The sequence below is a fragment of the Pristis pectinata genome, chromosome 10, assembly GCF_009764475.1.
Source record: "Pristis pectinata isolate sPriPec2 chromosome 10, sPriPec2.1.pri, whole genome shotgun sequence".
In the NCBI taxonomy this organism is placed as follows: Eukaryota; Metazoa; Chordata; class Chondrichthyes; order Rhinopristiformes; family Pristidae; genus Pristis; species Pristis pectinata.
The window spans coordinates 60619990-60638220 of NC_067414.1; the positions used below are offsets into that span (position 1 = coordinate 60619990).

The following is an 18231-nucleotide window of genomic DNA, read 5'->3' on the forward strand; positions in this document are numbered from 1 at the left end:
ACTTGCCAATCTGAATTATGAACATTTAGCAATATTTTGGCAAATCTTGCGATTAATCGAGATATATTATTTGGGGACATTATAATTGAAAGGAAAACATAAGCATACTTCTGGTCTTGCATTTCTTGAACAAACTGTTAGACTCCTTCAGTATTCATGCTTTATATACTATGAAAGGACCCTTCATATAAAATGTCTCACTGCACCTTTTAGAAATTCTAGGGTCACAAATTTTGATCTTTTAAATACAAGTGTTAATTTTCTTCAGTGAAGAAAGAAAGGAAGGAAAGGAAAACTTAAACTAGGTATTACCCTTGATTGAGTAAGACGGTGGAGGGACAGTGATTAAATTGCCTTACTAGTAACCCACAGGCCTGGACAAACAAACTAGAGACCTTTGTTCAGATCCCACCATGAAATATAAATGTAGTTAATAATCTAAAATGTTTAAAAAGATTAGTAATGATCAAGATATCACTGGATTGTTGAAAAACTCATTGTGTTAACAAATGTCCACAGGGAAGGAAATCTGCCATCTTAACTGGTTTGGCCTATACATGACTCCAGACCCACAGCAATGTGGTTGATTCTGAAATGGCTTTGCAAGCCAATCTGTTCAGGGCAGTTTGGCATGGGCAATAAGTGCTGGTCTTGTCAGTAATGTCCACATCCAAAAGAAATTAATAAATAAAATGTCAGTTTATTAGTATGTTTCTTGTTACATAACTTATTTATTTTGCTCCTTTTAAACATTAATATTCTAATACTTCGAATTGATTTCCATACTTTTATCCCCCAACTCTTTGTTGTCAACCATATTTTGTCTTCCCATATAAGGTGGAAAAATCCAAAGATGGAGCAAGTAACTTTTAAAAGCAGTTGGGTGGGTGGGGGAGGAGGTGGTTAAGAATCACTCGAGGGCAATTGTTATTCTGTGTTTTAGATGTGGCAGGTTGAATGTCAAACCAATAATGAATTGATAAATCTGTAACATTTTTTTAGGCTACAGCTGGGATTACAGAAAGAACATAAGAGCCACAGAAACCATGTAGATTTTCTAAGTTAATATACCATGGCCACTTTTACACATTTGTGCCTTTGGTTCAGCTTGCTTTGCCTCTGTACCAGGGTGGAAGTCTGAAGAGATTTAAACGTGATTTTTAAAAAAACTCTATTTGAGAGGCTGCACCTTTTTCAAAGATTTGAGGGAAAATGAAAATTGAGCAAATGTAGCAATGAGCAAAGACAGAGAGCTCAAGGATATAGAAGGGAGGGATGATGACTGTTTTGAAAGTGAAGGGGGCAGAGGTAACCATTTACAATGGCAGTTCAAATAGGATCCCATAAGGGTTGTTGGAAAAGGGTAATGACAGCAATAGAAGATTTTCAGGGCTAGCCAAAGGTTTGAGAGGAGATGGAAGAAATGTGTTGTTTCTGCACCAAGGGAGGGAGTCTGCATTGGTATGAAAAATGGAAATGCTGCCAAGACCTAGTTTTCAGTGATGATTTTGAGTTCTGAGGTGGAGGGTGACATCTGATATAATCCAGCCAGAAATGGGAATGAGTGGCTAAAGTAGTTGTGTGTGACAGATATACTCCAGTGTACGCTCCTTGAGTTTGAGAGTGATTTTAGGGGCCAGACAAGAGGAATGATCAGGTAGGAGACCACAAAAGTTTTTCTGGGGGTAAGGGCACTAAAATTGGGTATGAGGAAGTGATTGAAGGGGACATGATCTGCAGAGAGATGCCAGTAAAAGAGAAGGGCAAAGCCTGCAATTTTAAATACAAGCGATCTGGGGAGAGAGTTTTTGCCCAGGAATTGAACAGGAAGAAATGAAACAAGGTAATGTAGGCAGCTGGATACTCAAGGCAGGATACTTGTCAAGGGGAAGAGAGGAAGTATGATTATGGATGGAGAGGATGTCTTGGAAGGTAGGGGGGAGGGTTGCAAATAAATCTTCTGGAAGTGGTACATGCCCAGGTTTTTAAAGGGGAGGAGAGAATTCGAAGAAAGCAAGACATTCAAGTGCAGGGGAAGAGAGACCCACATGTGACATGATGCACTGAGCAGGCAGCTAAGTCATTGCCAATTGCTGCTGATAAGGAGGCAGAGGTGTAGATCCCAATAACTGCTTTGAAGAATGAAGAGGGAGGCAACTGTGTGTTATTCAAGGGGAAATTAAAGATTGATCAGGACAGAAGAGTAGTCAGAAGAGTGATAAGGGAATAGATTAGTGGGCAAGAGGAAAGAAAGGTACATTTCTGGGTGTCAAGAAAAAGAGATGTACGTGACATAAGGCAACTGAAGAAGCTAAAAGTAATTTGCTTTCACAGTCTATAATGCTAAGTATAAAATAGCTTTATTTGGGAGGAAATCAGTAACTTATCAAAGTTTATCTTCCTTCAATCTTGCTTCATTTAAATTTCAATTAACATTCTAAAGATAAAATTTCAATCCCATCAAACTTTGTTTGACCAGCCCCTAAGAATCAGAATGTCGTTGGGTGCTGGCATTCAGGAAGATAAATATGTTTAAAATACCTTTTGATATTAATGTGGAAAACTAATCTTGTCCTCACTCAACTTTCGCATTCTCAGTATATTGTGATCTTTGTTCTTTGAAGCAAAACAATAATATTTTTAGCTCCTGTTTCTTCATTAAAGAACCTTAGGCACTTCAAACTCTGTTTAGTGGATCCTATATATCTTCCCTGAGGCTTTTCACTGTAGTTATAATTTAATTTATCACCAGTGAACAGAGATCTTTGTTCTTTGAGTGTTATGCATCAACAGCTTTGTGTGATTTTCTCTGCTGTTTTGAACATCATGTGATTTGCACATTAACAGGGTAGTGATAAATTGGTACAAACTTGGATTCTTCATCTAAAAATGCTTCTTTTCAAGTACACAATTGTGAATCTGCAGATGTATACAAAGGGAACATTACAGAGATTAGAGGTACAGTGCGATCCACGTGTCTTGGTGCATGAATTGCAAAGGACTGTAATGAAAGTACTGCAAATAACTGGGAAAGCTAACAGAGTGTTATTACTGGAATTGAATACAAAATTCAAAAGGTTATGCTTCAGCTACATAGGGTGTTATTGAGACCAGACCTAGAGTACTGTGTGTGCTATTGGTCACCTAATTTAAGGAAGGATGTTAATGCATCAATAGCAGTTCAGAGAAAGTTTAGTTGATTAATAGTTGGAAAGTGCAGGTTGTCTTCTGAGGAAAGGTTGGACAGCAAGGCTTGTATCTGCTGGAGTTTGGAAGGGAAGAAGGGACTTAATTGAAACATGTAAGATTTGGAGGTGTTTTGATGGGGTGGGTGTGAAAAGGATATTTCCTCTTGCAGGAGAATTTAAAACACTGGGAGTCACTGTTTAAAAATAAGAAGTTGTTCGATTAGAGGTAAAAGTTTGTCTCTCAGAGAGCTGTGAGTCTTTGGAACACTTCCTCAAAGTGGCTGGTGGATGGTGTTTGGAAGCAGAGTCCTTGAATATCTTTAAGACAAAGGAATGTCGATACTGGATAAGCAAGGGAGTGAAAGGTTACCGCAGATAGATGGGAATGTGAAATTGAAGTTAAAATCAGATCAGTAGGATCTTATTAAATGGTGGAATTGCCTGAGAGGCGAAGTGGCCAACTCCTGTTCATAATTCATAGGTTTATACTGTCATTACCTTCCTTCCAAAGGTATACATTAGAGGTACATTGTTCCATTGACACAATTGATTGTGGTAAATGGTAAACATCCAGACACCAATGTTAGCTTGAAATCTTTTGCAGCACTAATAGCTTTGATTAAATTCCAGAACTAATATTCAAATTTTAACACAAGGTATGTACCACATGATTACCCAAGAATGATAATTTTTTGTCACAGTTTCTTTTGTCTTCCCCATTCTCTTGTCTTTCCTCTTTTTCTCATGGTGACCTGGAAACTCTAGACGTTATTGGCTATTCCTCAGAACCAACTATTAGAATATATATGCAAAAGACTATGAACCATCTCCATGACAACATAGCTGCTCACTTCCATTTCTGTTTGGATCTTCATGAGCTCTTTGAGAAAGATCACAGAGCTCATGAAGATAGCTAGGAACTTACTCAGTTTGGAAATAAGAAACTTGTTGATGAGATTACCATCCTGTTCTGCAGAATAAACCATATTATACATATGCTAAGTATGACTGATGGCTAAAGAATTGTGCAAGTGAAAATAGTGACAGCACCTGAAATATGTGGAACTTAAGGAGTTGTAGCAGCAAGAACTGGGAGCAAGTTAAATTCCTGAAATATATTGTATGAATTGGGAAAGATACTACTCGGAAAATTGAGATTCTGTTGAACAGAGAGGTGAAGATTATAAAACTTGCAAAGTGCTGAATACTTATATTTACAATTATTAACGTTCTAGGGTTCAAAGGCACAACCATGCCTGGTGCATTTAACAATGGCATTCCTCAGGAAATATTAGAACATGCTCAGCCATTGGAAAATATTACAGTTACTGGAAGGACAAGCCATGTGCAGGTACAAAATAACTTATTTTAATGCTGTGAATACGAAGAACAATTGCTAAACTAATTTTGAAATACAAACTAAATTGCTGTCTTCTTTGACACAAGTACTTCATCTTGACCTTCAACTGCAGTTAAGTAATGTAATTAGATTACCAATATACAATTGTAGAATGCATTTGTCAACTATTAACTTAAACTTTAAATCTTATTTAATAAAATTATAGTCATTATAAATCTTGACAAATTATTCAAATTTTCGAGTACTGCCTTCTCATTTTGGAGTCATCCATTATCATCATCATACTTAGTTTGAAAATCTTCTAACTTTACATATGAAGATTGGTTTTCCTAGTGGGGTCACGGCTTTTATCGTTATGAAAGAATTCACATCCAGGTGAATTCATTGTGAAAGCAAAACAAAATCGACCATGACTATGTTATTTTTTTGTGCCTACTACATTCAGAAAAAAAAACAGAACTGAACTTCTCACTTTTTCATCAACAATCCACAGAGATTTGAATCTCATTAAATGGGGAAACTGCAAATATCATCTTGCTTTGTGTTATCATCGTTTCATTAGACATGAGCCTCATTACCAAGGCTAATTATTTATTCCATCCACTTGCTTTTAGAAGGATCCAGTGGGCCTTGTTCTTAATTTGCTCCAGTTCCTTTCTTTATACTTATCATACTTTCATACAATCCATGTTATTTTATGGTCATTCATATAAATGTGAGACCAGTGTCACAAGTAGCTCAGGTAGGGAAAGGTCTAATTTTCCATGCTGGAGGATAAGTTGACATTTTATGACCATCAAATACCCCCATAGTGATTTTTACCACATACTCTGGATTATTAGTATGAGCCTTGGTTTTTCTGGTTAAGCAGCACACCTTTGCATAACTGATTTGATCAGGTTTGTTTGTTAGGTGAGGATGAAGAAAAGATTTTGCTGAATTTTGTTGCCACTGGAGACTGAAGCTGGTGGATGTAAAAGGTCTTTATCCATCACAACAAACAGGCATTCTTTTTGTGACACTCCCAGTAGAATCTCTCCAAACTCAAAGTACATTGAGTTTTTATACTTCTAAGAACAAAGATAACAGCAAGTGATTCAATGCAATTTTAATAGCTACAATTACATTGTTCACTTCAATATTTTGAGTCAAACAAATGGTTCTATTGAATTACATATTTACAATGGGAGCACACTGTAACTGACAAGACACCTCTAAAAATTCAAACAGTTTTGCAGGAACAAAGTAATTCACATTGATGGTTGAAAAGCTTCTGAGGATAGAGAACCCAGCCACCCAAAATTAGTGTTGTGAGGACTGACTCTCTGGGTTCACAAATATCCCAGTTATTGATAGAACAAATATGCCCATGACAAAATAAGTCTGGTCTGTAACCTTCCTTGATCTCAGTCACAATAATACAAAATAACTTGGCTGAAGGTGCATGATGCCTGGTTTGATGTAAGCCAATTAACATACAGCCATTGCCATTGGCTGATGAACATCTCATGGTCATGCAAATTTGCAAGCCATATCTTTTGAGCTCTTCCTGCTGTGGGCCAGAAGCCTGTAGAGAGTACTGTTTGTTTACAAAGCTATCATTTTAATTTCAAAACTGATCACTGCTTGTAGTTTACATTTGAACAGTTTTTCTTTATTGAAGACTGGTTCTTGTTTGTATTAGTGCTTGCTATCCACATAATTACTGAAGGATGTCCAATGTCTAACAACCCCTAACGGATTTAATTTCATTCTTTTCTGTGATGAAGCATCCAGTCATCAGTTCCCTCGCTGTGGGTGAAACAATGTTTGATACAATTTTATTATTAATTTTTTCATGCTCTTTGCTTCTCTCTTACAAGCTGATATCGGTGAAGGCCCTTTTTCCCACTCTTTATCCATCTGCACCCTAATGTTCAGGGAGTTAAAAATTTGCAGAGCCAGTTTTATATGTTAATGCTTTTTGGCACCTTTCAATTTAAGATAGGGTTTTATTCACTGATTCTCTCTTGGAACTCCATATTAAAATCCACCTACCACTTGTCTGCTCATTTCACTGTGCCTTATATGTCTATCTGGTCAAAGTCCTAACTCTGCCAATATTATAGAACATAGAACAGTACAGCACAATGTGCCAAACTAATTAAACTAGTAATTAAATGCCTAACTAAACTAATCTCTTCTGCCTACACAATGTCCATATCCCTCCATTCTCTGCATATCCATGTGTCTATCTAAGAGCCTCTTAAACATCTCTATTGTATTTGCCTCCACCACCATCCCTTGCAGTGCATTCCAGGAACCCCTCCACCACCTACCGTCTGTGTAATAAACTTGCCTCGCTCATCTCCTTTGAACTTACCCCCTCTCACCTTAAATGCAGCTCTCTGGTATAGACATTTCAGCCCTGAGGAAAAAGATAGCAGCTGTCTATTCCATCTATGCCTCTCATAATCTTATAAACTTCTATCAGGTCTTCCCTCAGCCTCCGCCACTGCAGAGAAAACTACCTAAGTTTGTCTAACCTCTCCTCATAGAACATGCCCTCTAATCCAGGCAGCATCCTGGTAAACCTCTTCTGCACCTTCTCCAAAGCCTTCACATCCTTCCTATAATGGGGTGAACAGAATTGAATGCAATACTCCAGATGCAGCCTAACTAGAGTTTAATAAAGCTGCAACATAACTTCACAACTCTTGAACTGAATGTCTCAACTAATAAGGGCAAGCATGCCATATGCCTTCTTTACCACCCTGTCAACCTGTGCAGCCACTTTCAGGGAGCTATTGGCTTGGACCCCAAGATCCCTCTGTATATCAACAGTGTTAAAGGTCTTGCCGTTAACAGTGCACTGTCCTTTTATATTTGATCTCCCAAAGTGCAACACCTCAGACTTGGCTGGATTAAACTCCATCTGCCATTTCTCCGCCCATATCTGCAACTGATCTATACCCCGCTGTATCCTTTGGCAATCTTCTACACTAACCACAACACCACCAATCTTTGTATTGTCTGCGAACTTATTAACCCACCTATTGATGTTTTCATCCAGGTTATTTATATTTATCACAAACAGTAGAGGTCCCAGTTATACTTAGACCAAGAACAAAAGTAAACCCAGCACTGATCCCCAGAAACTTGAAGGTAGGACCGTGTTCCCATCTATCATACTTCCTTCCCTGTCGATCAACACATCCTCTATCCTGCTCTATCTGTTAACCAAAATCTGTATTTATATACTGCTTTAACTCATTATATGTCCCAAAGCACTTCAAAGGGGCCTTATAAACAAGATTTGACATTGAGCTACATAAATAATGTTGGACAGATGACCTAAAGCTTAGTCAAAGGAGTATCTTAAAGAAGAAAAGAGAGATGTAATCCCAAAGAAGTTTAGAGTGGAATTCCAGGGTTTAGGACCTCGGCTGTTGAATGCCCAATTACCAATGGCAACTGATTACAGTTGGTGGGATAAATCACAAACTTTGTTTAAGATGTTTTTTTTTATATTTACATACGTGCACCATAAGCCTATCTTAGACCTTTTCTGCACTTTTCCTGATTCTAAAAGCTGTCTTTTTCTTGATGCAGTGCTAATTATGTCACTAAATTCCTTTATTCCTTTAGCACTCTTTTGCTACTTTTAAAACATCTGCCAAATTAGTATAAATATTCCCGCCAACCAAACACACACATGCACACACAAAGCACCAGTGAAACATCCTGTAAGGACATTGATTCCAGTTCTATTGAGGTACTAACCATCCTGCCTGTACAGGTGCCACCTCCCCCAGCACCGGTCCCAATACAAAGAGAAAATGCAGTCAGGTTACAGGCAGCAAGAAATAATTGATGGAAGAGAAACAGCTACAGGGTCTGCATGGGGGAGACCTGAGTTCCTTGCTGCCTCTTTGGAGACGGAGCCTGAGACAGTGGACCGGTCAAAGGAGATTCTAAAGGATAATATTCAGACAAACATAAGGCTGCAGGACTGGAAGTTATCAATTGGGTATGATGAAAGAAAACCCGGTGAAAATTGATAGGGCAGAAAAATTAGCAATGAATTACTGGATCAGCAAAGGGAGATCTTCAAATGCAAGAAGGATGTACATTATGATCATACTCCTTTATGATGAAAAGGGGTTCACAAAAGAGTGGCATTGTACAGATAACAGTAACAAATCAATACGGGAATCTTTTAATAAAACAGAACAGTTGAAAGCAAAAGCATACAGAATATAAAAAGTGTTATTGGGGGAGGGATATAGAAAGAGGGAATAGCAGGGCTAAATGGGAATGTCATGAAATGTGGCAATAGCACAATAAGGAATGTTAAGTATTTCTTAATTATGTTTATGTAATTTGAAGAAATGAGTCTGATTGTGGGACAGTAATATCAAATATTTGCTCACAAAGTAGAGGGTAAATAGCTATAGCCACAGTTAATATCAATTGTGGCAAATTCTCAGGAATCCATAATTCAAAATAAATTTAGTCAACATAAAGAAATACATAGTTAATCAGAAATAGCCAGCAGCAACTTATCAGAAAGAGCAAGGCAAGTGACAGTTAACATCTTTTCCCCCAAAAAGTAATAATTTGCAATTAAGGAATAATGATGGAGTAAAATTTCTGCACTTTTGGAAGGCATTAATAACACATCACACCAAAGATCACAAGATAAGGGAGCAGAAGCAGGCCATTCGGCCCATCGAGTCTGCTCCAAGGAAAAGGGAAAAAGAAATGGGGTGGGAAAAAAAGAGAAAAAAAAAACTATTCTAATCCCATTTGCCAGCCTTATCCCCATATCCCTTGATACCCTGACTATTTAGATATCTGTCTATCTCCTCCTTGAATACCCCCACTGATCTGGCCTCCACTGCTGTGCGTGGCAAGGAGTTCCACAATTTCACCACCCTCTGGGTAAAGAAACTTCTCCTCATCTCTGTCTTGAAACTGTACCCTCTAATTCTAAGATTGTGCCCTCTGGTCCTGGACACGCCCACCAAGGGAAACAGCCTAGCCACACCTACTCTATCCTTACCTGTCAACATTTTAAATGTCGCTACGAGGTCCCCTCTCATCCTTCTGTACTCCAGCGAGTACAGTCCAAGAGCCGACAAACGCTCATCATACTTAAGCCCTTTCATTCCTGGAATCATTCTCGTAAATCTCCTCTGAACCCTCTCCAACGTCAGCACATCCTTCCTAAGATGCGGGGCCCAAAACTGCGCACAGTATTCCAAATGAGGCCTCACTAGCGCCCCGTAGAGCCTCATCAACACTTCCTTACTTTTATACACTATACCTCTCGAGATGAATGCCAACATAGCATTCGCTTTCTTAACCACCGATCCAACCTGGTGGTTAACTTTTAAGGTATCTTGTATGAGTACCCCCAAGTCCCTTTGTACTACCGCACTATCAATCTTCTCTCCTTCTAGATAATAATCTACCCGCTTATTTCTACTTCCAAAGTGTACAACTGCACATTTCTCAACATTGAATCTCATCTGCCATTTCCTTGCCCATTCTCCTAAACTGTCTAGGTCCCTCTGCATTCTTTCTATTTCCTCTATGCTTCCTACTCCTCCACTTATCTTGGTGTCATCTGCAAACTTAGCCACACAACCATTTATTCCATCATCCAAATCATTGATGTACAAGGTAAAAAGGAGAGGCCCCAACACCGACCCCTGTGGCACACCACTAGTAACCGGTAACCAACCAGAACGAGATCCTTTTATTTCCACCCTTTGCTTCCTGCCAACCAGCCAATTCTCCACCCATTTTGCTACCCTGCCCATAATTCCATGACCTCTCATCTTATTAATCAGTCTCTTGTGAGGCACCTTATCGAAGGCCTTTTGAAAGTCTAAATACACAACGTCTACCGCCTCTCCCTTATCCACCCTACCTGTGATTTCTTCAAAAAACTCCAATAGGTTGGTCAGACAGGACCTCCCCTTCACAAAACCATGTTGACTAGGTCCTATCTTGCCTTGCGCCTCTAGGTATTCGGTAACCTCCTCCTTGAGGATAGACTCCAATAATTTTCCCACCACTGACGTCAGACTAATAGGTCTGTAATTGCCTTTGTGCTGCCTCCCACCTTTCTTATACAACGGAACTACATTCGCTACCCTCCAGTCCTCCGGAACCATGCCAGAATCTATCGATTCCTGAAAAATAATCGCCAATGCCTCCGCTATCTCCACAGCCACCTCCTTCAGAACCCGGGGATGCACCTCATCTGGTCCGGGAGACTTATCAGCCTTAAGCCCCTTTAGTTTTCCAAGCACCTTCTCCCTATTAATCTCAATTGAACTCAGCTCCAATTCGTGAGACTCCTGACTAACGGGCACATTGCTTATGTCCTCCACGGTGAAGACCGATGCAAAATATTCATTCAATTCCCTTGCCATCTCACTATCATCCATTATAATACCTCCTGCACCGTTATCAATTGGTCCTATGTCAACCCGTGTCTCTCTTTTATTCCTTATGTATTTAAAAAAACTCTTAGAATCCTTCCGAATGTTGTCCGCCAGCTTCCTTTCGTAACTCATCTTTGCTTTCCTAATGACCTTCTTAGTTTCTCTCTGCAGATTTTTAAAATCGTTCCAATCTTCTGTTTTCCCACTAATTTTTGCTACTTTGTACGCCGCCCCTTTTGCTTTTATTTTATCCTTCACCTCCCTCGTTATCCACATCTGTGCCTTTTTTCCATTCAAAACCTTCTTTTTTCTTGGAATATATCTGTCCTGCATTGTCCTTATTTCCTGTAGAAATTTCTTCCATTTTTCCTCTGCCGTCCCTCCAGCTAACTTACTCCTCCAATCAATTTGGGCCAACTCATCTCTCATACCTTTGTAATTTCCCTTATTCCACTGAAATATCGATACACCAGTTATCAGCTTCTCCTTCTCAAACTTGAAACTAAACTCAATCATATTGTGATCACTTGTTCCCAGTGGTTCCTTTACCTTTAGTTCCCTAATCAGAGAAAATTCTAATGCATTCCTGGGTGACAAAAAAGAGTAAAATAGAGCAAATAAAAAGAACATATGACAGAAATCAGATTATTACCCAAGTGAGAAGCAGAGTATACAAAGTGCAGAGAGGAAGTAAAAAAGTAAATCAGAGGGAGTTTATAACCAAATATTAAAGGGAATACAAAACTATTCTTTTGCATATGAAAAGGAGTATAAGAGGAGAAATAATCAGAGACCAAATAGGAAATTTACTCATGACTGAGGTGCTAAATGAGTACAAATCATTTTTTTTGCAAAGGAAGAAGATGCTTCTGAAGACCAAGCAAAGGAAGATGTAGTTGAGATACTCGATGGGCTTAAAATTGATGAAGAGGAGGTACTAAAATGGCCATCTGCACTCAAAGTGTATAAATCACACGGATGAGATGAGATACATCCACAGTTGCATTAGGAAGGAAGGCAGGAAATTGCAGAGGCTCTGAGCAGGGTCTTACATACATCAATAAATTTAGGGGTTGTGCCTGAGGAATGAAAAATTGTAATAGGTGTAGGGATAAACATGGTAACTACTGACTAACCAGTTTAACTCCTGTGGTGGGGAAGTTCAAAAACAATGAACAGGGATAGAATTGGTAGTCAATTTGACAAGTCTGGACAAATTTGTTAAAGGCAAATAAAAATTAAGATAAATTTTTTTTAAATTTTATTTACAGCGTGGTAACAGACCCTTCTGGCCCAACGAGTCCACGCCGCCCATTTTAAACCCATATTAACCTACCCATACATCTTTGGAATGTGGGAGGAAACCGGAGCATCCGGAGGAAACCCACGCAGACACGGGAAAACGTACAAACTCCTTACAGACAGCGACGGGAATCGAACCCCGATCGCTGGCGCTGTAATAGCGTCGCGCTAACCGCTACGCTACCGTGCCGCCCATCATAGTTTACTGGATGGTGTTTTCTGATTAAGCAGTAGAAAAGGTCAATGAGGGAAATATGGTTGTAATTGTATATATGGACTTTGAAAAGGCCTTTCATAAGGTGCACATAATAGGCTTGCATTCATAATTGAAGGCCATGGAATAAAAAAGTGTTGTAGAAAATTAGCTAAGTGACAGGAGGTAGTGTCTAGAAGTGAGACGTTTTTCACATTAGAGTGATGTGTGCAGTGGAGTTCCCCAGAGATTGGTACCAGAGCCACTGCTTTTCTTCATCAATATTAATGATTTGGGCTGGGGTATCCAGGGGACAATTTGCACATTTAAGGATGATACAAATTGTAGTGGTACAGTGAACTATGAGGAGAATAGTAATAGACTTCAAGGAGATGCAGACAAGCTGGTGGAATGGGCAGATAGGTGGCAACATGGAAGAATAAGAAGAGGTGATATAAACTAGTCGGTAGAATTCTGAAAATACAGGAACAGCGATCTGGGAGCATGTGTTGAGTTTATTGAAAGTGGTAGGACAGCTTGAGAAAGTGGTTAACAAAATAAGTATATGGAATCTTGATCCTTATGGTTGGAGGCATGAGGTACAAGAGTAACAATGAACTTTTAAAAACACTGATTTGGCTGCAACTGGAGCATTACATATAGTTCTGTCTGTCCCACTTTAGAAAATATGCAAAGGCTTTGCAGAGGGTGTGGAAGAGACTTAGCCAAAATGTTTCCAGGGATGAGCAACTTCAGTTATTTGGCTATACTGAAGAAGCTGGGTTGATTTTCCTTGGAACAGAGGATGTTACAAGAAGATATGATGGAGATGTTTAAAATCTTGAATGGCATAGACAGAGAGAAAATGTTTCCATTGGCAGAGGTGTCAACAACTGGCAGACAAGGAGTGAAGATTATTGGCAAAAGAACCAAAAAAGTGATATGAAGTGAAATGTTTTAACAATGCAAGTGGTTATGGTCTGGGCAATACACTGCCAAGCATAGTGCTGGAGGCAGATTCATAGGGGAGCCAGATAAGTATCTGAAAGGAAAGAACTTTCAGGGCTTTGGCAAAGGCAAGGGGAAGGGGTTGGGGCTTGATGGATCTCTCTTTACATTGTATGGGTTTAATGGACTGAATGGCCACCTTTGATACTGTAACAGTTCTGTGATTTGAGAGTTGATGGCTGACTTTAGGCAGCCAGTAATGGATCACAGTTACTTTCCTATATTTGTCACATGCCTTACTGGCTTGTCATATAACTTGTTAGAAAAAGCTGACAGCATCACTGCCACAATACATATGGGCGCATATGCTTGTCATTTTGTCCTGACAACCTGCACCCATATATGTGCACAAAGCTGATTTCTGAGCTATTCATTGGGATAAAAATCATACATGTGATTTTTGTTTTTTTTTTAGTCTGCTATGTTTCAGTTGTCTTAAAAATCTCTTTTGTTCCCCCAGAACCCACTGAAGAAGAACAAATTAAAAGTCAGGGCATCTTTTGATATCACCAGGTAGTGCAACATTTCTTTGTATTCTAAACCAGGTTATTCTCTTATAAAACCTTCCTTCACACACACCGACTCACAGTGCTTGACATCATCAAGATCAGCTTAGTAAGATGTTCATTTTCATTTCGGTTCCTTTTAGTTGGATTCCATGTCACTTAAAGTGCCACAGAACTATTATTTTCTTTAAGATGGGCAGCAATACATTACACTTGCAGAAACATTGTTTAGTACTCCAGAAGTTTTATCTATGAAGCTTATACATGTACACTTTAAGTGATTTCATGTGAACATAAAACAAAAATTTAAATGTACAGTTAATATCCCCTTAAAGTTGAATATGAATTTGTGTGTTTAATTGTTACATGATTAACCCAAATATATTGCACATTCTTTCTATTTAGCTTCTATTGTAATAAACTGCATAACGCCATGAAAAATGGCAATAAAATTTTCAGGTCTGCTTCTTTACCCCACGTTTTTGACTTGTCTTCCATCTTTATATATGCTGAATTGTTTACTTTTTGCCTTATTTTATTTGTGCGTAACAATGCCTTCTTTTAATTTATTAAAATAATTGGCATTCTCAGAAAATCTGATAAATTTTGCAGATTAAATTCAAATTTTCAGTGTTCACACAGGCTAATGTGACATGAACTATATAAAAGGCTAGGAGCTGAGTTAAGTTGGGTGCACAGCTATCTATGTTTATATCTGCAGGAAATATTCTTTCACAAAATAAACATTTCATAAGTCTCCAATTCTTGATAGTTACCTCTATGCAAATTACCTTGATACCAAAACTAAATGTAAATCTGTCAAATTTGCTAATGACAATAAAAGGGAAATTGTAGCCAGAACATTGTTGCAAAAGTGTATGATCTAAATGTTATACTGTTTGGTAAATCAGTGTAACATTAAAATGTACACTTTCATAATTGTGCATTGGTAGATATTTCTGTCAGATATTCTTGGCTGCAAGCTTCACCCAAAATCTGGATGTACTTTAAAACTCTGATAATCCACTATCCAATGATTTATTAGAATGGTTCCAGGGTTAAGGGATGTCAGCTGTGGTGTTAGACTGGAGAACCTGGGGTTATCCTCTTGGAGAAAATATTGTTGAAAGGAGATTTGACAGAAGTTTGCAAGATCAAAGTTGGGTTGATTGAGGGAAGCAGTTTTCATTTATGGATGCATCAAGAACTGAAGGCATAGATTTAAAAAAAATTAGGCAAGTGATAATAGGGGAATGTGAGGAAAAACATTTTTATATATATAGTGGTTATGATCTGGAGTTCAAAATATGTAAGTGTGGTGAAAACATAATTGAGGCTTTCCAGAGGGAATTAGATCAGCAATTGATGGAAAATAATTTTCCAAACTATAGGAAAGATTGGGGGAAGGGACTGATGGAATTGATCTGCAGGTACAGACTTCATGGGCCCAATAGTTGTCTTTTTGCTCCATAACAATTCTCTGATTGTAAGATGACCTATGACAGGATTTAACATGCACTGTGAATCAACAGTGGACTGGATGTCACTTATATCTTTCAGTTAATGTGTTGTGAGATCCTATAATTAGGAGTATGCTTTTCCTGATTATCCCATAAATCCTAGCTGTATCCATCAGCAAAACAAAAAACATTGGAGAAGGAGCATTACAATACTTGGAGTACAAATGTCCATGCGAACAGGCAGGAAAAGATTCTCAGTCGAACAAGCCTGATCATGACTAAAAATCTTTTGCTCCCTCAGTTTCTTTTCCATCAGCCACCACCCTTAGCCGTATAATCTCTTCTGTTGGCAAAAATACCAAAGCCAAGATTCTTTGTAAAATTCCTCTCTAACCACTGGAAGAAGCAAAACCACTTAGGGAAGTCATGTGTGCATTATATGCTACCTATATTTAAAAATCGCTCATATGTTCTCTGTCATACAATTTCTGCCCAAATCAGGAACCAGTCCAAATTCTTTTTGAAGATATGCAGAGTAAACATCACATACCAGTTGCAATTTATGCCAGGGATATTATCCAACTGTTAATTATTTCATTATTCTCTATTAATTTGTCTCTTGTACTCTAAAATAGATGATAAGTTGTTAAGCCTGTTTGTAACTGAGGTTATGTAGGCCAAGAATTAGTCTTGTATCTCTCCTTTAGATGTTTTGCAAGATCATCATAATGCTCTCTACATGGATGTTTAACTTGGGTATAGTTCTCTAGAATGAAAACAGAAAATGCTGGAAACACTCAGCAGGTCTAGCAGCATCCTTGGAAAGAGAGACAGAGTTAACATTTAAGGTTGAAGACCATTCATCAGAGCTGAGAAAGAGATAAAGCAAATTAGTTTTAAGTTGCAGAGAAGGTGGCGGGGGAAGGGAATGTATAGGACAATGTGATAGGGCAAGGCCAGTAGTTAATGGGTGAATGACAGAGTTAGAGATAATACAGACAGGAGTATAAAATGCGGTGAACTAGAGGGTGTTTGGACATGTCCAGCAAGTCAGGCTGTGCTAATGGAGAGAGAAAAACTGAGTCAATATCACAGATGACTGACTTACTGCAGAAATGGCCAGTTCTGATATAGGCAGAGAAAGTGAGTTTCTGAAGATTGTAGAATTCGATATTGAGTCCATAAAGTTGCAATGTGCCCAGATAAAAGATGAGGTGTTGTTCTTCAAGCTTGCGTTGGGCCTCATTGTGACATTGCAGGAAGCCACAGATGGGTCAGAATGGGAGTGAGATAGAGAATTAAAATTGCAGAAACAGGAAGCTCAGAAGCTACTGTGTGGATCGAATGTGGATGTTCTGCAAAGTGACTAATCTGTGTATGGATTTTCCAAAGTAGAGGAGATCACATTGTGAACACCGAATGCAGCACACTGGATTGAAGAAGTGCCAGTGAATTGTTGCTTTCTAATAAGATATTGTATGCGCATGATGAAGATGAGCTAGTTGGGACCAGGAGTGGAAACTGTTGAAGTAGCAGAAGGTCTGAACCAGAGGAGAAAGTGTGGGGTCGAGGTAGGAAAAAATAAGTTTGGTGGAACAAGAGCAGGCGGAAACAATGGGTCTGCCTTAAAAGTTCGCTTGTGGAGCTTGGGCAGGAGGACTGTGCAGGCTTGGGACCCAACAAGGCTGGAAGTTGTGGAAGAAAGATTTCCCAGGAAATGAGGTTGATAATTGTGTGGGAGACAGTGGCCTGAAGTTTGGTGGTGGAGTGATTGTCCTGAGTGAAGTATAAGGATGTGTCTGAGAGGTATGGCTTCTGTGAGATAGAAGTCATTTTGCAGAACATCCTTGACAGCTGGTTTCAGAGTTGGATTTAGTGAGCAGAGCATTCAGAAATGGACAGGTGAGCGTGAGTGAGGGGAGTGATAAAATCAAGGCAGTCAGAGTCACAATGCAGTTAGCAGTGAATAGACCTAGAAAAGGGAAGAGGCCAGAAGGGGATATCCAAGTGGATCAGGGGAAAGGGTCTGCACACTGGGATGAAGACTTCCGGCCAAAGAAATGGGCATGGGGACGGAGATGGAGGAAGAAGTGTTCAACATCATGCCAGGCTTGGAATCCATTGACATGGGGATGTGTGGGAACAAAGCATCGGCCCCTGCCAGGATTGATTGTTCAGGATGAGAAAGGGCAAGTTTCAGAAAGGGGAGAAACAGAAACCCTTTCACAGTTATTTCAGAAACAGACAGGGGCTAGAAATGGAGGTGCTGGGAAAGGAAAGTGAAGGGGGAGATTTCTATATTTTGCACATGTGGTCTGCACAGGGAGCTATAGAGATTCAAAGCTGTCTTCTTACATTATCATAATCCAATGTATCATTGATGGCAACCTGGGGTGAATGGATGAATGATAGGGGTCCTCCAATTCCTATCAAGAAGGATATTTAATGAATCTCATCTGCCATTATGGAATCTTGGTTAATGATGAAAGAAAGGAAGGCTAGTAAAATCAAAACTACACATCCCTAGTTCCCTCATGCTGGCATAAAATGTCCTGAAATATTTATTTGTACCAAGTCCAATATCAAAAGTGCAGAAATTAAATTCACTGATTATATTGCATTTTTTTCCCCAAATCTGATCCAGGTAAATACATAAATCTTATTCTTTTGGGAATGCTAATATATGTAGGGGAGATCCTCGGCAATAAGAAAGACAGCCGCCTCAGTACTGGGAAGCAATATTTGATGTTGCAGTAAGATATACACAGTAGGCAGAG

At 39.0% G+C, this 18231-nt stretch overlaps 1 protein-coding gene across 4 annotated transcripts in view; it reads left to right on the plus strand.

The window, feature by feature from the left end:
- agbl5 (AGBL carboxypeptidase 5) overlaps nucleotides 1-18231 on the plus strand; it is an 89543-nt gene that overhangs the window by 58491 nt on the left and 12821 nt on the right. For 3 of the 4 annotated variants that reach the window (XM_052024874.1, XM_052024875.1, XM_052024877.1), the window contains exons 13-15: nucleotides 4424-4539; nucleotides 11842-11919; nucleotides 13949-14001. In XM_052024874.1, the coding sequence (XP_051880834.1) occupies nucleotides 4424-4539; nucleotides 11842-11919; nucleotides 13949-14001 (247 nt within the window). The remainder of the gene's footprint in view (nucleotides 1-4423; nucleotides 4540-11841; nucleotides 11920-13948; nucleotides 14002-18231) is intronic. The other variant, XM_052024876.1, reaches the window with a different exon arrangement.